The sequence below is a fragment of the Mixophyes fleayi genome, chromosome 3 (genome assembly GCF_038048845.1).
Source record: "Mixophyes fleayi isolate aMixFle1 chromosome 3, aMixFle1.hap1, whole genome shotgun sequence".
NCBI lineage: Eukaryota > Metazoa > Chordata > Amphibia > Anura > Limnodynastidae > Mixophyes > Mixophyes fleayi.
Window position 1 is genome coordinate 87,887,391 of NC_134404.1, and position 27,504 is coordinate 87,914,894.

The 27,504-nt window shown below is 41.1% G+C and overlaps 1 protein-coding gene across 3 annotated transcripts in view; it reads right to left on the minus strand.

The window, feature by feature from the left end:
• PLS1 (plastin 1) overlaps positions 1–27,504 on the minus strand; it is a 93,680-nt gene that overhangs the window by 45,507 nt on the left and 20,669 nt on the right. For 2 of the 3 annotated variants that reach the window (XM_075200550.1, XM_075200547.1), the window contains exon 2: positions 3,278–3,395. In XM_075200550.1, coding sequence (XP_075056651.1) covers positions 3,278–3,350 — 73 coding nt within the window. In that variant the 5' untranslated portion in view covers positions 3,351–3,395. Of the gene's footprint in view, positions 1–3,277; positions 3,396–15,205; positions 15,275–27,504 lie in introns of those variants that run through there. The other variant, XM_075200548.1, reaches the window with a different exon arrangement.

Below are 27,504 nucleotides of genomic sequence, written 5' to 3' on the forward strand. Positions count from 1 at the left end.
GAGGTTTGGGAGAGATCTGTATTATAAAGCCTTCAGAGTTTCATGGGACCTGCATCATAAAAACACAAGACATTTGGGGATGTATATTGTATAATGACCTCCAGAATAGGGTAAGCATTGTATAGTGGTACTTTTTGTATTTTAAATTGGTCATAGAATAAGCTGTACATTTAATACTGGTCAGATAGGGCTGTGCTGCACTTGATTATAGCTCTTAGAAATAAAGGTGTTTCATATATTTCATTGGCTGTATAAAATCACACCCATAGTAAACAAAACACATTAACAGGAGTTTGATCAGGCTTGTTTTTTGGCCTGCTTCTTGGGTCACTTACTTGTATCTGCTCCCCAGGTTAAACATTGCCATTTGCCTTTGACTTTGTATGTTTAGATATGCATTTTCTGTTACATTTCCCCTTAGGTTCAGTCAACTTACACCAAAGCTGCTATGGGTGGAGGTGCTTAATACTATGTTTGTTATGTGTTACCAGTATCTGCCTTAGAAACAAGCTCTGCCTTTATTTGGAGACAAACTTACTAGGAGGTTGCACTTAAAACATTGATGTAATGTTAACAGCTGGGAGGGACTATCCTTTCACCTCTGGAATGTGAATTGCAGGATATATTTATTCTAATTACTATAACCTTTGATAGTTTTACAGGAGTTGTAAGGACTGAAATCCATTTACTAGGAGAGAGTTGTAAGGACTGCAATCCATTTACTAGGAGAGAGTTGTAAGGATGCAATCCATTTACTAGGAGACCGTTGTGAGGTCTGCAATTATTGTGAGAGAGTTGTGAGGTCGCAACCCATTTAGTATAAGGACTACAATCCATTTACATTTTGTGTGTGTTGGGGGATTTAGATTGTAAGCTCCATTGGGGCAGGGACTGATGTGAGTGAGTTCTCTGTATAGCGCTGCGGAATTAGTGGCGCTATATAAATAAATAGATGATGATGATGATTTACTAGGAGAGAGTTGTGGGGTCTGAAACTTATTTACTGTGAGAAAGTTGTAGGGACTGCAATCAATTTATTATGAGAGTTGTGAGGTCCGCAATGTATGTACGAGAAGAGAGTTGTGGTGTCTACAAGTCATGTACTAAGAGATAGTTCTGAGGTATACCACCTATTTACTAGGAGAGAGATGTGGGGTCTCCAAGTCATGTACTAAGAGATAGTTCTGAGGTATACCACCTATTTACTAGGAGAGAGTTCTGAGGTCTGCCACCTATTTACTAGGAGAGAGTTCTGAGGTATACCACCTATTTACTAGGAGAGAGTTGAGGTATACCACCTATTTACTAGGAGAGAGTTGAGGTATACCACCTATTTACTAGGAGAGAGATGTGGGGTCTCCAAGTCATGTACTAAGAGATAGTTCTGAGGTATACCACCTATTTACTAGGAGAGAGTTCTGAGGTCTGCCACCTATTTACTAGGAGAGAGTTCTGAGGTATACCACCTATTTACTAGGAGAGAGTTGAGGTATACCACCTATTTACTAGGAGAGAGTTCTGAGGTATACCACCTATTTACTAGGAGAGAGTTGAGGTATACCACCTATTTACTAGGAGAGAGTTGTGAGGCCTGACACCCATTTACTAGGGGAGAGATGTGGGGTCTGAAACCTATTTACTAAAAGATAGTTGTGATGTCTGCAGTTCATGTACCAAGAGAGAGTTGTGAGGTCTGCCACCCATTTAATAGGAGAGAGATATGAGGTCTGCAATACAATGTACTAAAGTTCACACTATGGGCCTGATGCTGATTTGGCACACAGAAAATTTGTGTTCACTAAAAAGCCGAAATTGCGACCATATACAAAGCTTTATGTAACGATAGCACCCCTTTAAAATAAATATCCCATATAGAAAATATATGGTTCCTATGTAAAGCACTGGGGGCAAATGCTGTAAAGATAATCAACTCTTGTTCATCTGCATATTTATTTTCAGACTGCAGATCAGTACTTATCAGTTAGGAACCTCCAGTCCCAATGCACAATAATAACAAACAGTGGGGCCTATTTAACAAGCCTCTAATCCCATGAAAACCACCAAAAATTAAAGTATTCCCTCTATTTGTAGCTAGGGGATCGCAGCAGATATCCTAGATAGTATCATTAGCAACATCAGTCCCTATAGGTTTATAAGGAGAGTACTATTTATCGTGATTTAACAAGTTCTGAAAATCTGAAGATGGCGTTAGCCACTGAAGCCTATGGAGAGAGTATTGTGGTAGAGAGATCTTTGGACCCCTCACCACATCTTACCTGCTCTCACCTCCGTCGCTATCGCCACTTTGGGATAATGACCATAAAGGACATAGGAGACAGGTGTTTACATGAACAGCAGTTTTTCGTGACTGCTGTTACAAAAGAAGAATTTTCATAAATAGTCACAATCTTTCATTACTTATCTTTGTGATAAGGAATGAAAATTATCGTGTTTAAAGCACAGTGCTTGTTAAATATGCCCCACTATATCTTATATATGCTGATGTAACCACCTAGGAACAAACGTCCCATCCACAAAGCATAAATTTCCCGTATGCATAAACAATGTGTGTATGTATAAATATAAATATATATATATATATATATATATATATATATATATAAATATATATATATATATTAAAAGAGATCACTTTTTATTAGAAAAAAGTCTGGTTCGGAACATATGAGGAAATACATAAATGCTGCAGCTAATTCTACAACCTCTGGCCGCACTGCTTCTTTCTTCCAGTCTCACAAGGCTGACAGTATACACTTGCAGAAACTCAGGAGCAATGGTTCTTATTTCAATATTATAAAGGTCATACACAGAGTAATTAATATTTTCAATCTCAATGCACTTCCTCAGAGCAGTAAACCACTGAGGTCTATATATCAAACAGAGAAATTGATTGATAGGAATTCATGCCACCTATTTTTACACTTCTCTAGACCCTTCGGAAAAACAATTATTGAATAAAATAGTGAATATACAATCTTATACAATAGTTTATTTCATAACGTAGTATAAAATTATTTTTCTTTCTACATCCGGCAGCGCCCTCTCTAGACCGTCGCACACTACATCACTGATATTATTTCACTATATGCTAAATTCTTATAGTATACATTGTTTGTACTTTATTATTATTTATAAAATGTGCCACATAACTACACATAAGTATCTACTACACGGTGTACACTGAAGATGCCATCATGCCTACACAGATATCACTTATTGAGTGTGCAATATATCAACGAACTGATCTCAAACTTACCGACTTTATCAAAGGCTTCTTTGAGTTCTGCTAGTTCCTCTCTGGATATAGTGATTGTATTGTTGTTAGCCATGTCCTGTGCAGTCAGGTGGAAATCTCAAGAAGTTATACCTGGGACCTAGGAGTGGACGAAAGTGAAAAGTGACAAGATATCTTCACACCTTCTTGTTAGATTTGACGACTGCAGCTATAAATACATTTATGGATGTCCATTGACTTGTCATGGATAGAACACAGATTTACCGATTAAAACCATTAGTGAGCAGGCACGTAAGGAATGTTAACAGTACACCCTAAAGTTAACAGTTGACTCAAAGATCATATTAACTTTATAATTAAAATAATTTTATAAAAATTAGCTACCAAAATGTATATAAATAATAAAGGCCATAAACAAAAGTACAAAACAGGTGTTTCACTAGCAGTGCAAATATATATTCACCTATATTTACACAATTGCAAGTTTTTATGGGGAAGTGTGTGGATTTTCAGACCAAGTGGTGGAACCTTTAGCATCTTCTGATTCCAGGAGCTGGGAGTATCAAGGCGATTCATGCCGAGTGTGGGCCAGGTGCACAAACGGATCTGGTTATGCACCCACAAGGAAAAATAAGATTTTGTTTTGTGGGATAAGATTATTTCAATGAGACTGAAGGGGTGGGGAAGGTGCTTGAGGGGGGTAAGGTGTTGCCTGTTTGCAGGGATCCCCAGACCATTTTCCCCCCAGAAAAGTACTTGAATTTTCCACATCAATAGAGGAACGAAGGTGTCGGCCTTTACTCTGAAATGAACACTTTTATACCTTCCAGGAACACTTTATAAGTGAAAGAACATTTCTAGGTGCAATTCGACTAATTTAAAAATAAAACTACTTTCAAAAACAAAAAAGTGGCACAGGTAATTTAGTCAGTACTCATATCCCCTCACTTTCACTGGGATTGTAGCAGAGGGAGTAGTATCAGGTGGGGGTAGGATAGGCTACAATGAAGAGGTTGGTTTTGAGAGAGGACTTGAAAGACTGATGGTTGAGGGAGAGTTTGGTCAGGGTACGGAGTTCCATAAGTGGGGAGCAGTGTGGGATGCAAAACAGAAAAAATAGCTATCTATCTGCAGCATTAAATAGTCAATTATTCCAGCTTGGCCATCTAGCTCCACTTTCAACTAGCCTACATGTAACATCAGCTGTGTGTGAGCTCTGCCATCCTCTTGGGCTGAATTATTTGCAACTAACAAGTTAAATGGGAACACCCATCTATACATATATTATATTATTCTTGTGGACGTCATCTGTAAAAGGCTTGAGCATTCTGTGCAATGGTAATGTATGCTAAGAAGATAGGTCCTGATATATTTGGATCTTGTTCCCATCAAACTCAATACCATTGAGGTGTTTCATTTTCTTACAAATTTTACTTTCTTAGAAAGGTAATGCATCCTGTATATTATATCCCATGTTGATTCCGTTGATGGGCTCTCGGATGAAGTGCTCTACACACTCTGCCAAAGGTGGTAAGCTCTTTGGGGTCTTGGTCCAAAATTTGGTTGAAAATTTTGGTAAGTACATCTACCAGCCTCTGTGAGGGAATATCCTCCAGGAGACCTCATATGTGCAAATTATCACTGAGAATCATGTCTAAATTATTATTATTGTCTAAATTATTCACCCCACTATGTTTTACAGAAGGTGCTGGTGCCTCTCTTTGGTAGTGTTAAGTACTGTGTAGTATGAAGGAGGCTGCACCCCTAAACCTACAGTGAGCTCACTTATCAAGCAATTTGGGAGCAGTCAGAGCAGGTAAGCACCCTTATCTCTTCTCAGAACTTGGCCGGTTGTTAGCTCTGCTAATAAGTTGACTCAACGGACCTGGAGTTGGGTTCGAACAACCCTCTTCCACATAGCTTTCATAATCTCAATGATGAAACAGGGAGTTACCATTGGGGCTGCAATATCTGGACATGTAGCGGTATCCCCACTGTTTGTACATCTCATGATTACAATAGGTAGAAGACATCATCTCTGTCTAACTTCAGGTAGGCTGTAAGCATTGGATGTTGGTTTATGTCATACCGAAGTTGCTTGAGGATTACTTTGATTGTAGTACTTTGGTTGAGTAGAACGCTGTCATCTTCCTCTCTCTGAATGTAACTTAATTTTGTGATTTTTTATTTTTTTTGTGTGTTCCTTGTGAGCTTTGATTAGATCATCTACACAGAGAAACAGATACATCCATTTTTCATTTTTACAACTTGGTGTACAAGCATGAATCAGCTTGACTTTGTATGAACTATTCCCCTAACAAAACCTTATTCATCTTAACGTTCCATGCTCTGATTGATTACTTGAGTCCATAGAGTGATCTCAATATTTTTGGTTACAGCTTGTGCAATTCCTCTTCAATGTCACCATTAAGGTACTCTGGTTGCGTAGAAGGCTCCCATTTCCTCTCTCTGAGTTTAGATTCCCAGGTAGCATATTATATCTCTCTTAGTTTTAAAGTGTTTATTTTTCTAAACTTAAGAGTGCCTCCCAGAAATAGGTGGCTCAGTGGTTAGCACCTCTGCCTCACAATACTGGGGTCATGAGTTCAATTCCCGATCATGGCCTTATCTGTGTGGAGTTTGTATGTTCTCCCCGTGTTTGCGTGGGTTTCCTCCGGGTGCTCCAGTTTCCTCCCACACTCCAAAAACATACTAGTAGGTTAATTGGCTGCTATCAAATTGACTCTAGTCTGTCTGTGTGTGTGTGTTAGGAAATTTAGACTGTAAGCCCCAATTGGGCAGGGACTGCTGTGAGTGAGTTCTCTGTACAGCGCTGCGGAATTAGTGGCGCTATATAAATAAGTGGTGGTGATGATGATGATGATGATGATGATGATGATGAATATTCAACTGCAAACTGCATGCAGCAGTTTTTGCAGTAAGTATATGAATAGGCATTATTCTATACTAATTTTATTTTTGTGAGTACTATGGATACGTGTTTAGAATTAAAGAGACATACAGAGACAGTGGGGAAAAAAGCCACCATTAATGAAACTATTGAGTCAATACTGCAGTTCACCAAAATTCATCTCTCTTCCTGGCTGCAGTAAATATGTGAATTTTTCCTTGTTTAAGAAACTATCTCATTGACTTATTTGCAATACAAAAGATTTCATGCAAAGATTTAGTAGTGCTTTGTAATTCTGATTAAAGCTGTTAAAATTTTGCATGCATACGGTTACTGAGAATGCAGTGATTTTATTACATGGCCCTACACTGATCCAAAATCTTGTTGAAAATTTTGGTAAGTTCATCGAACAGCCTCTGAGGGAGTTCTCGTATAGATAAATGTATGCAACTGTGGAATGAAATTATAGACAATTATGTTAAATAGGTTATTTACAAAGAATACAGTGATTGTACTGCTGTGTGTAAAGTATCTATAATGTGTTTTAATATATACCCATAAGGGGCATGATAAATGTAATATTGCGATTTTATACGATATTGTGATTTTACACAAAAATAGGTCCATACACTTACTTTCTGTAGCTGTATTTTGAGCTGCAGGTATCTCATACTTGCCTACTTTGGGCCTGATTCATTAAGGAAAGTAAGGCTAAAAAAAGGAGTAACTTTGTACCTTGGCAAAACCATGTTGTATTGGAGGAGGAGGAAAATGTAAAATGTGGGGACAGATTTATAGTTGGGGTAAGGCATGTCCTAGGTCAACTTTAAAATTCAATGCAAAAATAAAGATATCAAGTATTTGTGTGCAACATGAAAAAGCAGCCAGTATTTTCCTTATGTGCAAAATAATAAACTAATTTGCACCCCTTGTATTGTAACATGGTTTGTCCAGGAGAACACTTACTCCTTTTTTTTTTGCTTTACTATCCTTAATGAATCAGGCCCTTTATATTTTTACGCTCCAGAATGAATCACAGGTGTGGAGGGGGCAGGGCACTACAAATCATGTCATTTGGACATAGTCCCACCCACTGCAGGATGACAGAGATTGGCCTGCTCTCTGGGAGTCTGGGAGACTCACACGGAATTCTGAAGTCTCCCCGGCATTCCTGGAGAGAGGGCCAGTATGACGTATTTAAGGTACATACAACTTTAAATCTAGTATATAGATATATTGCAAAGATGCAGTTGTCATCATCATTTTTTCCTAGAAAATTGCACCAGGTCTATAGGACGTGCAAAGATAAGAAGCATATTTTAAAGATATATGTAAACCAAAACAGAAGCACCTCTAAGGACTTGCATCTCCATGTCAATACTGAACTGAACTTAGACATAAACGCCATTGACCTGCCTCTCCAAGCACAAGTGGGCGCAAATATAAAATACGCTCAATTGAAATTAGATCACAATTGCAATTACTGAGAAATTTATTATCCAAGGTAATTTTATGAGAATATTGGTTTTCCTGTACCGAAGCATGTCCATGACCACTGATGGATTAATCTCCTCAGTCCTTTACTACCCAGGCCAGGCAGGAACCGGATAGTAAATTATAGACCACTCTCATATTTTGGTACAGGAAAATAACATTTTGGACAGAATGGCTTACATTTTCCATTTCCCTGTACATACACATGTCAGTGGTCGCTGAAAAGGTGCGTGATACCAACAAACTTGATTCAACAAACAGCTTTCAAAACATTCTAAATAAAACAAACTTCAATGGCAGAAGCAGCATCACCATTAGTTGATGACAAATGTCCTAATGACTCACATAAGTGACAGACTTGTAGAAGCTTTCCATCAAAATGCTTGAGAAGCCTCTCGTCTTTGCATCTTTACTCTCCCAGTTTACATGCTGTGAGAGCCAGACAATCAGTCTCTTGATCAAATACTGGACCCTGAGATAGCAAATCCTTCTACGTTAGCAACCTAAAGCAGGTAATATAGCCAACTGGGGAAGGATTGAAAATCAACAGATTTTAACCATTTTAAACTTCCTTATACACAGGACCGCTTGACTTCCTACTTCCTATCTATTGGATCGTGGATAAAAAACACAGAAACACCAGACATGAAAACACTGGGATCCCACCACAGACATCCTTTGGTTGAAATGCTTCATTCTCACCTAAAATAATTGTATGATCACACACTCAAACTTACTATTATTTTTTACAACAAATGTTACACACTAAGGGCTATATTTACTAAACTGCGGGTTTGAAAAAGTGGCGATGTTGCCTATAGCAACCAATCAGAGTCTAATTATCATATATTTAGTACATTCTACAAAATGACAGCTAGAATCTGATAGGTTGCTATAGGCAACAGCTCTACTTTTTTAAATCCGCAGTTTAGTATATATAAGCCTTAGGGTCTGACTCATTAAGGACAGCAAACAAAGAAAGAGTAAATATTCTCCTGGACAAACCATGTTACAATGTAAAGGGTACATATTAGTTTATTAATTTGAACATAAGGAAAATATTGGCTGCTTTTCATGTAGGACACAACTACTTAATAGCTTTATTTTTACAGTGAAATGTAAAGTTGATCTAGGACATGCCCTACCCCAACTATAAATCTGTTCCCACATTTTAAATTTACCTCCCCCTCCAATGCAACATGGTTTTGCCAAGATACAAAGTTACTCCTTTTTTTTTGCTTTGCTTTCCTTAATAAATCAGGCCCTATATGTTTTTAATTCTGCTATATTCCACCAGGTATATATTGTCCTTTCTTCTGTATGGATGGTCTGTTCTCTTGTTGTCAAATGCTGTCTGCATTATATAGGGCTTCTGCAGCCTCCAGGATTGAGAATGTGTTTGCCCTGACTAAAGATTGGGTAGCTACGACTGAATGGCATGCTGATCCTGCCATAATGTATGATCTCTAAAGTATGGTGTCTTGCTTTTATTCTATCAGGTACCTTAGAGACATGCCATAATTCACTGGTAACGTTGTCCTTTTACCCTCCGGAGTAATAAAGGCATCAACTTGCTTGTTCTCCATAATATACGGCTTGATTATCATTTTAGTTAGAAAGACCTTTTACCCCTGTTTTCTCTAAGAGTGGACTTAATTTTGCCATAAACTGTGAATGAAGGAGAAACGTTCAGGACATATTATATGGTTCCAACTGCCCAGGCTGTTCCTTGTTCAGTTCTACAATATGGCTCATAGCACAAACAAAGAGTTCCGAGCCATATTACTGTTCACCAGAGTACCATAAATCCCTAGATAGACCTGCTGGAGAGATGTCAGGCTCAGGAAGTGGCTGAATGGCACAAGCAACAGATTTTGAGACTCTGGGTCATGTTTTGGGTCCCTTATGGGTTATGGGCCCTGTAGTAGTTATATCCCTTTCATCCAGGACTGCTATGCTCAGATGCTAATAAAATCTATTTTAGACTGTTCTTTGTATTGGTTATTTGTGGCCAGAGAAAATCTGGGCAGCATCAGCTATAGCCAAACCTTTTACTTTTCATTAGCATAACTATAAAAATAAAGACAAAACTCCTATTTATTTTTGTTGGGGATTTGTGTCTTTAAACACATGTCACTTAGTTGCCCAACACTTTCCATCATATTAGTACTGTGCCCACTTTTATGTGTCAGTGAGAACAATTATTACATTTTCTGAATCCAGTTGTGAGTGTAAACATAAACAATGCAATTTCCCAGCTGGGAATGGTTTATTGTACAACACATTACTTTATCTACCTGCCGCTGACTATCTGCAATAACACATAAATGCATGGATAAGCATATGTGTCCAAAGTCCCCAAACCACTGAGCATGTAACCTTGGAGAAGAGAAAAATACTCCATAACTCTTTGTAATGCCTATGACTGGTTAATAGTGAAAATGACCAGCAGGAAGTGGCCATTTTCATTGATTTGCAAACCTCAGCTGAGGCAGTTTGCTAAATGTAAAGTATACTATAAAACATATGTATGAAAATAAATATATGCACATACATTTAGTTGTAACCAATATTTAATCATGAGATAGTGAGAGGCATCTAAATAAACGTTATATTGGGCTATTTAAAAAATTACTTGTTAGATCAAAGGAAGATATAGTGTAATAAACATATGCTGTAAAAGAAATGAATATATCAGCAGCAGAATGCACACAATCATTTTTGCAATTAGTAATTCATTGACGAGATAATGCATAATGCCTTACATAAAGTCTTGCAAACTTTTTTAAAAATGATATGGTAATTATGGCATGAGCTCTAAAATTGTAATAGCCAGGTTGAAATCCAATTAAAGAATTAACACATTTGAGCAATGCATAAGTCTATGTGCTACTGCTAACAATATTATCTGAGGCTACTATTAAATTTAGGTGGAAGCGATTCTGCATAGATGCACTGCAAATGGTGCATTTCGGGAGTGCAATTATGTATTTCATCATCATCATCATCTATCTATATAGCGCCACTAATTCCGCAGCACTGTACAGAGAACTCACTCACATCAGTTCCTGCCCTATTGGAGCTTACAGTCTAAATTCCCTAACACACACACACACACTGGTCAATTTGTTAGCCAATTAACCTACCAGTATGGTTTTGGAGTGTGGGAGGAAACTGGAGCACCCGGAGGAAACCCACGCAAACACAGGGAGAACATACAAACACCTCACAGATAAGGCCGTGGTTGGGAATTGAACTCATGACCCCAGTGCTGTAAGGCAGAAGTGCTAACCACTAAGCCACCGTGCTGCCCATATTTTCATGGTGGGCATACTGGTGCATTTGTGCAACAAAATATGCACAGGATCTACGCATTGTTTCTGGGGAACCATTAGAGGCTGACCCTACAACATCACTCATTTCATCCAGTACAAAATGCTTTGCTCCTGATTTTCCATGTATTCTTATATTGCATTTGCTTGTTAAAGTTCACACCTCATCAATGAATTCAGCCCAGGTTACTGCAACAGGAAAATAAGAGGGGGAAACTCAGTGACAAACCATTTTATACCAGACAAAATGTTTGTGTTGAAAGGTCCACATATTATATAGTAGGGATTCAGTAGTTTTGGAGCTACAGGAATATCACATTGTTCTATTGGAAGGAACAGAATGAGATCTGTGTATGTAATGTTGTCATACATACAGAACTGCTTAATATTTTGCAATCAGGGGACCGAAAGAATAATAAATAATAATGAAATACACTTCTTTCCTCCTTTTTGTATCAAAGTATAAGGTTTTTCTCATTTAGTCTGTTCATCTTGGTCTAAAAAATGTCTGACTTCTGGTATAATAGGATAAAACAAAAAAATGTCCATGACAGGTAAAAGAAGAAGGATGACATGATTGTTTTATGTAATGACATCATGAAACTTACATGATGTTATCATTTACTAAGGGGAAAGTGTAGAAGTAAATATAAACAAAAAAAAAAGTGGCAAAAAATAATTGTTTAATGCAAATGTAAAAATCCAACAGAAATACCGAAATGTAAGAAACAATAGTACAGTGGAAAAAAGTGATGCTGCAACAACAAAACAACACAACACAATAATGAACACAAACAGTTGTCTTGTGAATAAGACAAGAAGTGTATTCCTGCTTTCTGCTTTGCAAACAAAAATGAGGAAATTGAAAACACTCTAAGTAGTAGTTCTATATCTGCACTTATCAGATAGTTGGCATACTGGTAGGGGCAAAACAGTGCCCCAGAGTAAAATTTGGGTAGGGGCTCAGCAGTGATGCTCTAGCCTCACGGGCCGTCCACCTTGGACCGGGGTTTGCTGGTCAGGGGCGCACGCAGGATTGTCAGGGGGGGGGGGGGGTTTCGGCAGCGCTGTCCTATACAGCAGCCGCGGCACTGTCAAAGAAGCGTCCGCGGCGGTGCTGTATACAATACAGCACCGCCGCGGATGCTTCTTTGACAGCGCCGCGGCTGCTGTATAGGACAGTGCCGCTATGGTGGGCACTAACTTAGCGCAGGTGGGGGGGTTCTGGAGACTCAGAAACCCCTCCTGCGTGCGCCACTACTGGGCCCCATAGTGGTCACACCGGCCTGTAATTCTGTCACTGCATACTGGGCCTCATTTAGAGAAAGAAGCAAATCCAGCAAATTTGCTCCTGGACAAACCATGTAGCATTACAAGGAGTGCAAATGCAATTATATATACACATACACAGTAATTGGCTTCTTTAGTGTCTGGAAAATGTGATGACAATGTTGATAGTGTTTTATCAATAAAGGATGGAGCTGCTTATTATCTGGTTTGTCACTAGCTGGGAGACTATATGACCACATTGGCGCTCCCTATTAAAAAAATGTACTGCAACTGCCTTATTACTTAACACTTTGGCTTCTGCCATTGAAGAACAGTCATTCTCTCCCCACTATTTTCATTATATCACCCTTTAGTTAAGCCATATTGGGCCTGGGTCATTAAGGAGCGTATCCATAATTTTTGTGATTACCATCTGTACTGATTCTGCCATTGCCTAGAACCGGACTACATGCCAAGGAACGCAGACACGTCCATGTCGTCTTGTAGTGCAAAGGACACTTACTACACCATACGACTTCAGGGAGGGAATGAGAGAGGTGGATGTATGCAAGTAGTCAATGTACACTAAGGGCGTTCCCGTGGAGCAACATCCAAGTCAACCTCAGGTGCACGTAGAAGTACGCTGGTTTACTGCCGTATCTAGTGCTCCAGCTACAGGGCTAGTCTAAGTCCTGAATACTAGTGATGACAGCTGAGTGTGTATGCTAAAACATGTGTGTGCAATCAGGAACAACTGTATAAATGTATGTTATGTACAGTACACATTAAGAACAGCCTAATAATTGCTTTTCATGAAATAAATAAAATATTTATATTATTTCTTTATTTACATGTTTTCTCATTAATGCCTATATTATTAACCGGTAACATTAATTGAATCGGTTTTTTTCTGTGCGTTCTTTTGCGAGTCTATATTCTACATAGGTATTGTAGGTATCCTGCAGTGCCTTGTGTAGTAGAGAAGAGTAAACCTACACCGTAATACCATTTTACAGCTACGGACCAAACCTCTGCCCCACTCCCCCCTTTCATCCCACCCCTTCCCTTGTCATAACCCCCCTTTTGTCTGTCTCCCCTATAACTAGGCTCAGAGGTATTCTATGTCGCTACGTAATTTCTCTTTGTGTTTTGATGTATGTCAACATTATACCTATATGTATACTGTGTTCTAAATGCTGTTCCCTTGCCTTTATAAACCTAATAAAAACGTTTTATTCAAAAAAATAAAACCTACAGTGTAGTCATCACCACACATATCTTCTGATCTGCTCCTTGATGACTTTGGGCGTATGAATACCGGACTTACGGGCGTAAAACAAATGCACGTTGTATGCCTGCCTTAATGACTCTGGCCCATCATGTCTAAGTAATGTTTATGGAACCTGTCATACAACCAAGTGCATTCACATATAAAGTGTGTTCATGAAATCTGCCCTCAGTTTAGTGTCAGAAGGACAATGTAGGGTACATTAATTAAATCAATTCTTATGCCCCACTGTGAGGTTGGATACTATAGATTTTGTGTCAACACATATACAATAATTAAAAATGTATTGTTAATAGGGGTTCTTTTAACTGAGGGCAAATAGCGTTATTTTGCCATGCTTTCCTTATACCATTCCTGCATTTAATGCTCATGTACATTTGGGTAAAAAAATAGATGACCTTTGATGTGTATTTGTGTTTGAAACCTGATGCGTTTACCTGTCATTTGATCTGTGATTGTTTGTATATACATTTTTCTCTGGAAAATGTAAGAAAAATTCTTTTGAGTTAAAAAAAAAATGGATCACTGGGTACGTTTTATGTCGAACACCACACCTGTTTAGGTCTCATTTACCCACTGGAAATCTGTAAACTGCGCTACTTATTTCCCCAGTGTTCTGCATTTTCACTCACCTAAAATAGTGAAAACAACCTTACAGTTGCAATGGATGACATTAATGGTCTAAGCAAGCTTCACATCTCAGGGATGTGACAATATTTCTTAACCAAAAAAGTGAACCCTAAACATTCAATACAATATTTCAACCATCTCACAATGTATCATTATTTTCCAAACTTGCAATAAAGAACAACAAGAAGCACACAGAGTAATGACATAGTAGCATACCTTGATGAATTGCTGGTGGATGGGGGGGATGGAAAAAATGAAACACTACATTTAAGTTTTGCACCGTGCTGTCAAATGAAGTCCTATCCTCTAGCTTGAACTTGGGAGGAAGGTGCTGCCAAGAATCGTGTGTTAATTATACTACATGAGAACTTTGTCCTACGGGCCAACCTGACCAGGGAATGGGTGTGGTCTGCTGATCTGCTGCTTGTCTGCACACTATCTTATGGAAATATGAAATTGAAACACTGACTACACTTGACAATGCAATAGCAGTTACATTGATAGCTGAACTACAATATATGTAACAACTAATAGATGAAGGCATTGCTTTATTTGTATGTCTCCAGTTTAATATAAGAATATTGCTGATGAGTCCTTTGGCCCATGTCATATAATCCATGATCAGACTACAGACACAATAATAAAGTGATCTTTTCTCTTTAGACTTTGTCAACTACTGATATATCATGTGTTGCTATATTGGGATAATGAGAATAAAAGTCCAGTTATATATTCAGAAAATCAGTTATTATTAATACAATTCTGCTGTACAGTATTGATGATGTGATATGATGATGCATTTATTTGCATAATGACAATTTGTATGTGCTTCCAGCATGTTACACTATTGTATGATAAGTCATTATTATGTCAATGAGTTTGCATAATTGGGTTAATATTATTAAAGGGATAATGCTAATCTCCATATTCTCTCATGCACCTGTTCAGCTGATGAATCCTATTAAATTAGCCTTTTATTACTTATAATAATCAATATAATAAGGCAGTGGTAAGAGAAGTCTTACCACTCATCAGGCCAGTCTGGTGCCAATCTGCACATGTATGAGCCAGCTAGTAGTGATTGAAAGCCTGAACTTCGGTTTCCAGATTCCATTAAAAAAAAAAAAGTTATATATTTTTTTTTTAAAAAAAAAAAAAAGCGGGACAATTTAAAAAAAAAAGCGGGACAAAATGCTTTATTTTACTAATAGTCCTAATAGACTGCCCCTTGCATGCAACTCAGCAGGGTGGACAAGGGACATTATATTTAAAGGGACATTCTTTGCAATGCAACTCTACTGCTAGTCCACAAAAATACATGAATACTTTACTAGCTCAGAGCCAGTGGAGATGTGTTGTCCTATACTTTTATTGAGTCCAAATAGTTCCTGAGAACAGTACCCAGATAGGTCCAATTAAACGTGTAGGCCTTAGTACATGTATAGGCACATTGAGGCACATTTTACTTTGCAGTGTAGTGTGTTAAGGAGACGTACACATTTGTTTGTGTGGGACAGATTTTTGAGGTGCCTACTTTACTTTTACACATTGACATTTGCAATGCATTTGTTTTTTATCAGATGCTGAAACACAAGTAAGAACTCATAAACTACATTGCATTTATGTATGTATTTAATATGCATTTGCAAGTATATTCAATCTGCATTTATAAGTGTGTGTCTGTGACAAAACAGGACATTTTTATCAGAAGCACATATGTAAATGGCCCTTAACAGCATCTTATTGGCAGCACGGTGGCATAGTGGTTAGCACTTCTGCCTCACAGCACTGGGGTCATGAGTTAAATTCCTGACCATGGCCTTATCTGTGTGGAGTTTGTATGTTCTCCCCGTGTTTGCGTAGGTTTCCTCCGGGTGCTCCAGTTTCCTCCCACACTCCAAAAACATACTGGTAGGTTAATTGGCTGCTATCAAAATTGACCCTATACTCTCTCTGTCTGTCTGTGTATGTGTATTAGGGAATTTAGACTGTAAGCTCCAATGGGGCAGGGACTGATATGAATGAGTTCTCTGTACAGCGCTGCAGAATCAGTGGCGCTATATAAATAAATGATGATGATGATGATGATGATGATGATCTTATTGCGTTTACGGTGCGCTCCTATTAAGATTAATGTAATTTTTTAATTTCTGCTGATGTGCATTAGATTCACTGAATGGCATAAAGAAGTGCAGATCAAGACAGGTTAAAAATAAGTAGATATGTATCTTCAATGAAAAATTTTAACGTGGTGTACATAATAAGCAAGCAAATTCTTTCTTTTACACAGCCATTCTGTGCCTATCATACATACTGGAGATCTCTAATAGAATGCATGGATCAATCCCAAACTGATAGGCATGAAATGCAGCAAGGCTAAACATGATTTCAAAAGCCAATGGGAAACATTTAGGAAAAGTGGTGCAAACGACAAAAATGCAGTGTTGCCCATGGCATCCAAACAATTATGCCATTTGCAAGCGCAGTTTACAAAATGAAAGCAAATACTACCTTTTTTCCATTGCACCAATTTTTTATAAATAGCACAGATAGGGCCTGGTTCATTAAGTAAAGTAAAGGAAAAAAAATGAGTAACTTTGAACATGGGCAAAACCATGTTGCATTGGAGGGGGAGGTAAATTTAAAAAGTGAGAACACATTTATAATTGGAGTAGAGCATGTCCTAGATCAACTTGTAATGTCAGTGTAAAAATAAAGCTATCAATAATTTGTGTCCTACATGAGAAAACAGCCCGTATTTTCCTTATGGGCAAAATAATACACTCATTTGCACTCCTTGCATTGTAACATGCTTTTGCCAAGGTTCAAAGTTACTCATTATTTTTGCTTTACTTCCCTTAATGAATCAGGCCCATAGGGGCATATTCAATTGTTAGCGAGTTTCGAAGTTCGAGCGCGTTAAGTAATTTTTTGGCTATTTTCCCTTATTTTCGAGCGCGGAAACTTCTCCCGCAACTCTAATCTTTTTTTTTTTTTTACCGAAACGGTGTTATCGCGCTCCAACCGTTTGTCAATGTTAAAGTATAGGCTGGATGCGAACCCTCAGCGGAAAAAGCTATTCAATTGTTTATTAACGCTGAGTGTGAAACAGGCAAATCTGCTGTTTCATCTCGCACCTCCTTGGTCTGCTCAAAGAAATTTTTTTTTTATTAAGTTAAGAAAAATATACATTAAACTGAAAAAATAGGTGTAAAAGTTCATAAAAATAACCTAAAAACTGAGAAGTACTTAAAAAATTGTAATAATAATTAATAATTTTTGGAAAGTTCCCCCTTTAGAAAAAACCATTAGTGGTGCGTGTATTTATACTTTTTTATATCCTTTTTTTTAAGGGGGGGGGGGGGGGGCGGGGTGGTTGTGCCTGACCTCAGTCAGCTCTCGGTGAAAAGTAGCATGTTATTTTTATTTTTTTTAAAACCAAAATCTTTTGCTCCCCACTCTATTTAGTCTTAGCCCTAGTGCTGGCAGGCTATTGATGTGCGAGTTAAAATCTTTGAAAAATTTGGCGTACGGTTCCCCCTATTTTAATTGAACCAGCACAAGGCAAACCAGCCGGGGTGATAGGCACTATAGCAAGGGGGGGGGGGGGGGAACGCAGTTTGGGTCCCACGGCCATGATGACTAAACACCCACAGACTGTTCAGCGCTGGCCTGGATTCCCTAGGGAGTGTGGTCCGCTGAAAAATGTAAGCGGGCCACCCCCCTAGGGACACCCAGCCCAGTGCCGATAGCACTAGGGCTCTTCCTACTTCCCCTGGGCTGTGGGTAGTAGGGTAATAAATGGGGATTTTGTATGAAAAAAACCCAAAAATAAATACATTTTGATTTGTGGAACTACATGTCCCAGCCAGCCATGTTGGCCTATATAGTGTGGGCATGCTGCTACTTGTCTAACTACAAGCACCAGCGTACCCATGGCACCCAGGGCATGTTTGCACTTGTAGAACCACAAGTGCCAACATGCTCTTACACCCACGGCTGGCTGTGATCTGTAGTTCCACAAAGTAAAATGTTAAATAAAAGCACAACACCCTCATTCCAACCACAAATCTTTATTAAAAATAATAAAACCCCAAGAAACACAGTAAACACCCTCATGTACACCATAGATTTTTATTGAAAAAATCCCAAAACAAAATACTCACCATGGACGAAATCCTCAGTTTTATGATGCTTTACCTACACACACTCATTTACGCAAAGTACAAAAAATTATTGTACCTTCGAAGAAATGTCCGGCTTGCCCACTGTGCCACAAATATTTGTACCTTACAAATGTTCATGCTTGGCCAGTGTTCAAGAAATGTCTGTAAATGGCAAAAAATTTACCTCCTTGTAAAATCTTTTAATCTGCTGTCCAGGGGAGGGGGGCGGGGGCATTGTTGCTTGCAGTGCTGGGGCTCTTCTTGATTGCAGTGTGGGGGCCCATTCTCTTGTGCAGTGCTGGGGCCATTCTTGATTGCAGTGTGGGGGCCCATTCTCTTGTGCAGTGCTGGGGCCATTCTTGATTGAATTAATTTGCATTCATTTTTTATACTAAAATGACTGCCTTAACCACTCCTCATTTCAAACTCGCTAGCACCAATAATAGAGCGCGAGGGGGTGGATGCAATATTAACAATTGAGGTTTTTTGTTTTTTAAAACGAGCGCTCAAACAGGAAAAAACGAGCGCGGGTTTTTGGTTTTTTTTCGAGCGCAGGATTTTCACCCGTCTCGCTAAAAATTGAATATGCCCCATAGTGTTTAAAAGGATTCATAAAGAAAATCTCCAACAAAAATAAAATATTTTTGTTGGGTGAAGTTACTATATTATGATTACTATAGTTATTATATTATTGTTACTTTTACTTACACCTGATCATCTTCTCTATACTAGTTCCGTTCACTTGTTTCGAACAAGCAACAATGTTGTCAATGTCCATCCCCAGTGCTACCTCTGCTATAATGGCCCAGAGCAGTAACTTATCGCTTCGGTGGGCCAGTCTGTGTGATACGCAAATACGTGACCAGGCTAGCTGGTTCATCCGTGTCCATTGGGACTGAAAGCCCAGACTGGTAGTAAATGTAAAACATACAGGAAGAAAAAACAACTGAATGTTAATAAACACAGCAACCCTATGCTGAGTGATCCTGAGATTTCAGGAAATAGCCAAGAGATGTCCATAACTCTTCTATCATACCAAGAAACCATGAAGTATAGAGACATATAGGCATCTTAAACATGTGAACACAAAAAAGACAGACCAGGGTTGAGGTGTTATTTGCTGCTTTGGTTTACTTCTCTTTAGCCTTGCACCCAGACAGAGAAAAAACAATGGGCAGACCAGTCTCTGGAAAAAAAAAGAAAGATGAGCAGAGCTCACCATGTGATGAGTTCCAGTGACTGTGAAACCGTCTCACATGTCTGAAAACTGAACTGCATCTGGTAGTTCTGTTGTGCGGTACTGCAGTGAGATGGGCCCCTTTTCTTTTTTTAAACTTCAAGGGGCATATTCAATTAGCTTTCCGGTTCGCGGTAACACGACTTACCGCGAATCCTGCACACTATTGCCGTTAATACGGTACCGCATTAACGCGGATTTTCGTACGCAGCCCTATGGGCTGCGAACGAAAATCCACGTTATTGCGGTAACGTGGATTAAGTTTCGCGGCTGTTCCGGCGCGATCCCGCAGACCGGAAAGCTAATTGAATATGCCCCCAAGAATTAACACAGTAACAATAACAATATGTATCATCAATATCACTTACAAATACTTGGTAAGGTATTTCTGGAACAAACACTAGAGATACATTTAAATGACTAAGGCATGAAAGAAAATGAAATGTTTCAATTGTGTGACAAGCAGTTTGGAAAAGTGTGACGCGTTTAGAGGAGTGAAGTTCATTTCCTCTCTCAATGGGAGCAAAGAGTTCACGTGTGTTAGGTCCACTTGATTATGGTTGTCACGGACTTGGTATAAATGGATGGCTACTTGCTGGTATTGGCACTGCTGAACTTGGAGGTGTGGAGTCTAACGGGCCTCTGGTCCTTGCCAAGGACCCCCACAAGGTGGTATGGATTTTTCCGCAAGAGACGCACAGGTCGCGGTTCTCCAAGACAGCCACCAGTGATTGAGAATAGTTAGGTGATCCGGGTCCTAGCCATTTGAGATACGAGGTACAAAGGGTCAATCCAAGACTGAAGTCAGGAAGCCAAAGGTCAAATACCAGGAGGAGAGAACTGACCCCAAGGGAGGAGCCAAATACGTAGTCAGGAGAAACCAAATTGGTAGCCAGTAATCAGACCAAATGTAAAGAGCAGGAGCACAGGAACACTGGAGCATAGATGTGAGCAGGAAGGAGGAAGCAGGCAGCCACCCCTGTGCGAGTGCGGAGATGCAGGGATGGCGCTTGACAATAGTGCAGGTTGCATCCTATATGTTTTTATGCCTGGATCTCCTCGGGACGGTCTCCTGGTGACCTCTGCTGCCTGGTCTCCCGCCTGCCATCTCCTCAGGACGCCCGCTGCCTGTCTCCCGCCTGCCATCTCCTCGGGACGGTCTTCTGGTGTCCCCTGCTGCCTGTCTCCTGCCTGCCTTCTCCTCGGGACATCTGCTGCCTGGTCTCCAGCCGTCTGATCTCCTGCTTATGGTCTCCCGCAGCCCGGACTCCCGCCCACTGGTCTGCTTCCCTGGACATCTGCTGCCGACTCCCACCTGGACCCTGGGCATCCCCTGCCCTGCGACCCTCAGGAACTCCTGCCTCACTTGTTCCTGATCTGAACCTGTTCCTGGGACTGTCTCCGTGACCCACTGTAACTCCACACCTGTTCCTGAACTCTGGTCCCTCCGGTCTGCTCCCGCGACTACCTGTGGACTACCCTGATCTCTGGACTCCCTGGACTCTCCTGTTCCTCCTGGTATAGGCTCTCTGCGGCCATCCATTACATTTACTACCATGTGTTTTTCATTTTAAAATTTACCTTAAGTTCTTTTAACTTATTTTTCTTCAATTTAATTTTATATCATTGTAGTGTATTTTACCTTATTTTTCATTTTAAAATTTACCTTAAGTTCTTTTAACTTATTTTACTTCAATTTAATTTTATCTTATTGTAGTGTATTCTACCTTAATTGTATTTGCAGTTTAATTAATTTATCTCCATTTTATTTTATCTTTAGTGAGAGGAAGATCTTTAGTGTATTTTACCTTAATTGTATTTGCACTTTAATTAATTTATCTCCATTTTATTTTATCTTTAGTGAGAGGGAGATCTTTAGTGTATTTTACCTTAATTGTATTTGCACTTTAATTAATTTATCTCCATTTTATTTTATCTTTAGTGAGAGGGAGATCTTTAGCGTATTTTACCTTAATTGTATTTGCACTTTAATTAATTTATCTCCATTTTATTTTATTTTAAATTGTGTTTGCCACTGCCTTTTGTTCCTGCTCCACTTCATTGTTCTCTGCAGTCCTTCCTTTGTTCTTTTCTTACTCTGCTTTGTCAGCCCATATCTAACTCGACCACTCTGGCCCACTTCTGGCCCCCTTTGCTGCCTTCACCGCTGCGCTAATTGCCCTTAACCTCTTCTTGCCCCTTCTCTCATTCCCAGTCCCCCCTGTCTCTCACCATGCCGCCCCAATCCTTTCCTATACCCATCCTCTCCACTAGCCCCTTTCTCTCGCCCAACTCTCACTGCCCCACCCCTAACCCTCCCCTCCCCCTCGCTCCATCAACCCTGATAATCTCATCCGCATCTCCCCTCTTCCCTCCCTCCCTTTCTCTTGTGCCCTCTGGAACTCCAGGTCCATCTGCAACACACTTTCCTCCATCCATGACCTCTTCCTCTACAACTCTCTTAATCTTTTTGCCATCACTGAAACCTGGCTTACTTCTTCTGATACCGTTTCACCCGCCACTCTCTCCTATGGGGGCCTCTCCTTCACCCACTCCACCAGACCAGATGAGCGTCCAGGAGGCGGAGTGGGCCTTCTCCTATCCCCTAACTGCACTTTTCTTGTCATTTCCACTTTACCTTCCCTCTCCTTCTCCTCCTTTGAAGTACACTCCATCCGTCTCTTCTCACCCATCCACCTCCGTGTCTCCGTCATCTATCATCCCCCAGGCCCCTCCTCCCTTTTCCCTGACAACTTCGCTGCCTGGCTTCCCCACTACCTTTGCTCTGACCTTCCCTCCATCATACTTGGCGACTTTAATATCCCTATTGACAAGTTTTCTGACCCCGCCACCATTAAACTTCTCGCCATTTCCTCCTCCCTAGGCCTTACTCAGTGGACCTCTTCCCCCACCCACTGTCTTGGTCACTCCCTTGACCTTGTCTTCTCTCATCTCTGTGATCTCTCTGACTTCTCCAACTCTCCCTTCTCACTATCTGACCACCACCTCCTCTCCTTCACTCTGTCCTCCTCCCCTGCTCCTGCCTCGCCCAAAGCCACCCTCACTTGACGTAACCTGGATGCTATTGACCCCACCTCCTTCTCCTCCTCTCTCGAAACTCTCCTTTCACCCCTTCCCTCCCTGGCCTGTCCCGACCAGGCCTCCTCTCTCTACAATCACTCCCTCACCACTGCCCTAGACGCTGTTGCCCCGGCCTCTTCTATCCGCCGACGCCGCATTATTCCCCAAGCCTGGCACTCAAAACTCACCCGCTTCCTCCAAATATGCTCTCGTACTGCTGAACACCTATGGAGGAAATCTCGCTCCCTGGCTCACTTCCTCCACTTTAAATTCATACTCTCTTCTTTCTCCTCTGCCCTCTCCCTCGCTAAACAATCCTTCTTTAAGTCCCTCATTTCTTCTCAGTCCTCCAATCCCCGCCGCCTCTTTGCCACCGTCAGCTCCCTCCTCTCCACCCCCTCCCCCCCTCCCCCGCCTTCCCTCTCCGCTTCTGACTTCGCCACTTTCTTCTCTTCCAAAATTGAGGCCATCAGACTGAACATCTCCTCCTCCCCTTCTCCCGCCACCCTCATCGCTTCACCTCCCCCAATCAATCAACTCTGGTACTCCTTCAGCCCTACAACCGGTGAAGAAGTTCGCTCCCTTATTCTTTCCTCTCCACCCTCTACCTGTCCTCTCGATCCTGCTGCAAACTCTTCTCTCTCTCGGCCTCTCTTGGTTCTGTCCATGCCTGGTCCGCCTCATACCTCGCTAATCGCTCCTTCTCTGTATCCACGTCTGGTTCTTCCTCCTCCCCCTACCCTCTCCCCGTAGGAGTCCCGCAGGGCTCTGTTCTTGGCCCTCTGCTCTTTTTGCTCTACACTTCCTCCCTTGGTGCTCTCATCTCCTCCTTCGGTCTTCAGTATCACCTTTATGCTGACGACATTCAACTCTATATCTCCTCTCCTGATCTTTCCTCCACCCTCCTCGCTCGGGTATCCGACTGCCTCTCCGCCATCTCCTCCTGGATGTTCGAGCGCTTTCTCAAAATCAATATCTCTAAAACTGAACTCATTGTCTTTCCTCCGCCCAGACTCCCATCCCACCATGACCTCTCTATTGTCGTCAACAACACCACCATCTCCTCTGTCACCCAACTTCGCTGCCTGGGTGCCACCCTCGACTCCTCTCTCTCTTTTGCCCCCCACATTCATTCCCTTGCCCAAGCCTGTCGCTTCCAACTGCGCAACATCGCCCGCATCCGTCCTTTTCTCTCTCAGGATGCCACCAAAACTATCATCCACGCACTCATCATCTCCCACCTCGATTATTGTAACCTCCTCCTAACTGGCCTCCCCCACTCCCGTCTCTCCCCCCTCTGCACTATACTCAATGCGGCCGCAAGACTCATCTTCCTCTCACTCCGCTCCTCCTCTGCCTCCCCTCTCTGCCTTGCCTTACACTGGCTCCCCTTCCCCTACAGAATCCTTTTCAAACTCCTCACCACTTACAAGGCTCTCTCCAACTCTACTGCCCCTTATATCTCTATTATCTCTGGTAGGCAGGCCAGGGATAATACAAGGAGAACCATTGACCTTATCCATATACTTAACATTAGGAAAACTCCCTCAATTATTTTATTCCTAGATGCTGAAAAGTTTATGACTCATACCCTACAGAACTTTGGCCTGTCTGGAAATTTCCTGTCGGGTATAAAGGCTTTATACTCCCACCCCTCCGCCAAAGGGATGGTCAATGGCTCTCCTTCAGACCCTATTTCAATCACTAACGGCACAGGCCAGGGATGTCCCCTCTCCCCTCTGATTTTCACCCGGGTCATTGAACCCCTGGCAGCCACTAGCCGAGCCTCACCAGAAATTAAATGTGTGAAGACGGCGGCACTGGAGAGCAAGCTCTCTATATTTGCCAAAGATATGCTTCTTACCCTTCCGCAACCGCTAATCTCCCTGCCCAACTTATTTAACCTTTTGACTAGAAATGGCAATTTATCTGGATATAAAATTAATATAACAAAATCTGAGGCCCTGCTCCTTCCCTCCCGGGATTGCCATGCACTCACCTCTCACTTGCACTTTTGCTGGCAAAAGAGAAAACTAAAGTACTTGGGGACCTACATCACCACCTCCTACAAGGCCCTATACCGGGAGAATTATCCAGGTCTTTTTCTCAAGCTTAGATACGATATGTTTTCCTGGCAGTCCTTCATTATCTTGTGGCTGGACAGGATCATCTCTGTGAAAATGACAATCCTCCCCCAACTCCTTTACCTATTCCATACCTCTCTCCGAATTATATTATTATTTTTTAAACATATTTTATTAGAAAGTTTTTACAGGTTAGGACATAAATCAATTGGTATAAAAAGTTATTGAGAACTTTGTTATAGTACAAAACGACAGCGTTGAAAGTGGGGGGAACAAGAAAGGAGAAAGAAGAAAAAGTTTGAGAAATAAGAGAAGCAAAAAGAACAGGAATAGTGGGGGGGGGGAGAAAGGGAAGGAAAGGGTTAGTAGTGGACTTGGGGAGAGGAATGAAGCCCGACCTGGTGTCTTAGCGTATGTCAGATATTTAGCATGTGATTTGATGATAAATCCGTATTGTCAGTTTCTGCTTCAAGAGATACTTCGAAATTTATTGGGTCGGTCATTAAGTATGCTTGTGATATGCTTACAGCGGTAAGCCTGCCAAATTCTATTGATTATTTCAGGCAACACAGGGGGTTCTAGTTGTTTCCAGCTAGCTGCTATCACACATTTGGCAGCATTAAGTATATGGCTCACAAGTGCTGTTTGTCAGTGTCAGGTATTGGTCTGTGCAGGAGTGAGTAGGAAGGACATGGAGGAATTTGTAGCGAAGTGACTCTATGGAATAGGTTATGTATGAATCTGACCATCTTGGGGCATGACCACCAAATATGTAAGAACGAGCCCTCATGTCCACAGCATTTCCAGCAACAACTGGAAGAATCAGGGAATATAGCTTTTAGACAGGTGAGGACCAAATACCACCTATATAGTATCTTATACGCACTCTCTTTGGTCCGCACACAGATAGAGCTCTTGGCGATTCGTGTCCTGATCTCGGCCCATTCATCAGTTTCCAGCACCACTCCAAGGTCGTCCTACCATTTTAGCTCATATCGATCTTTGACAGGCTGACGAAATGCCACCAAAAGACTATAGAATGTATAGATTAAGCCAGTGGGGAGGGATTTACTTTGACAAAAAAATTCTAAAGGCGTGAGTTGGTAAAAGGGTTTAAACGCTGGGATTGAATGATATAGATATCTTAACTGGAGATATTGATAGAAGCGGGAATATCATGTTGTTCCTGGAGGTCCGCAAAATCGGAAAAAATTTGCATAGGTGCTATGTCTGTCAGGAACCAGAACCCGTGACAGAACCAGTGCGAGAAGAAAGACTGTTGCTTCCCAGGGGGGAAGGCTGGGTTATTCCACAGTGGGAACATAATTTCAGGATTTGCTATCAAGTGGAATGCATGAGTACTATAGTCTCATATCTGGAGTGAGAAGCGAGTAGGGGATGGGAGCTAGGGGAGTGGCAGACAGTGTTTGATTGATATCCATAGGAGGGTGTAGGGTGAAAGCAGCTGCATGAGATTAACTTCTATGTCGACCCATAATCTAGTGCTGGTTGGGGAATGAAATAGGACTAATTGGGTCAGATGTGTAGCAATGTAATATTTAGAAATATTTGGAAGACCCAGCCCTCCCTCTGAGGTTTGATGATAAAGTGTACGGGCTTGAATTTGAGGTCGTTTGCCTGCCCAAACAATACGGGCAATTTGTGTCTGAAGGGTCTTAAGTGCGAGCGACGGTACTCGAATAGGGAGCGTCTGAATCAGATACAGAATTCGTAGCACTAGGTTCATTTTCACTGCTGTTATGCTGCCCAGCCAAGAGATGTATAGCCTATCCCATTTCTCAAGGTCTCGCTTAAACAAGTTCAAAAGTCAAGGAAAATTAGCAGCATACAATTGACTAAATTGACTTGTCAGGTAGATTCCCAGATACTTGAGTTTGTCTGGTTGCCATCTAAAGTTTGACTGATGCTTAAGGAAGTCCAGGAAGTGGGAAGGTAAGTTGAGAGGGAGGATTTCGGATTTGTCCATATTGATTTTAAAGTTAGATATTGCACCATAATCACTGATTTCGCTCTGTATGGAAGGGAGGGAAGTGAAGGGATTGGAAATTGTTAGTAGGATATCGTCTGAATACATGGAGATCTTGTAGTCAGTCTTACCCATCTGGATCCCTGCGATCGTCGGGTTACTACGAACTCAAGATGTCAGTGGTTCCAACGTTACAGTAAACAACAAAGGGAAGAGCGGGCAGCCTTGTCGAGTGCCGTTAGTAATTTGAAATGCAGGTGACGTGGCACCGTTAGCCCACACAGTTGCTGAGGGGTTGTAATATAAGCTAGCCCAGACAAAAATTGACCCTTAAAACCCATCACTTCAAGTGTAGCTCTCATAAAGGGCTACGAGACCCTATCGAAAGCCTTTTCTGCATCAAGGGACATCACCAGTGCAGGGACCAGTGCCCGGTTAGCTGCCTCAATTAGGTTAATTGCTCGTCTTGTATTATCTGCTTCCTGGCAAGTGGGGATGAAGCCCACCTGGTCAGGATGGACCAGAGCGGGAATCACTTGGGCTAGCCTGTTCGCGAGCAATTTAGCAAACAGCTTTAAATCACATTCAGTAGAGAGATGGGTCGGTAGCTCTCACAGTGACTCGGTTCTCGGCCCTTCTTGGCAATAACAATGATATCCGCTCTGGTGGTGTCCCTTTCGAAATTCTTACCACTCAAAATTGCTCTAAAAAGGGAAAGGAGCATAGGCGCCAGGTCAGGAGCAAATTTTCTATAGTATAATGCTGTAAG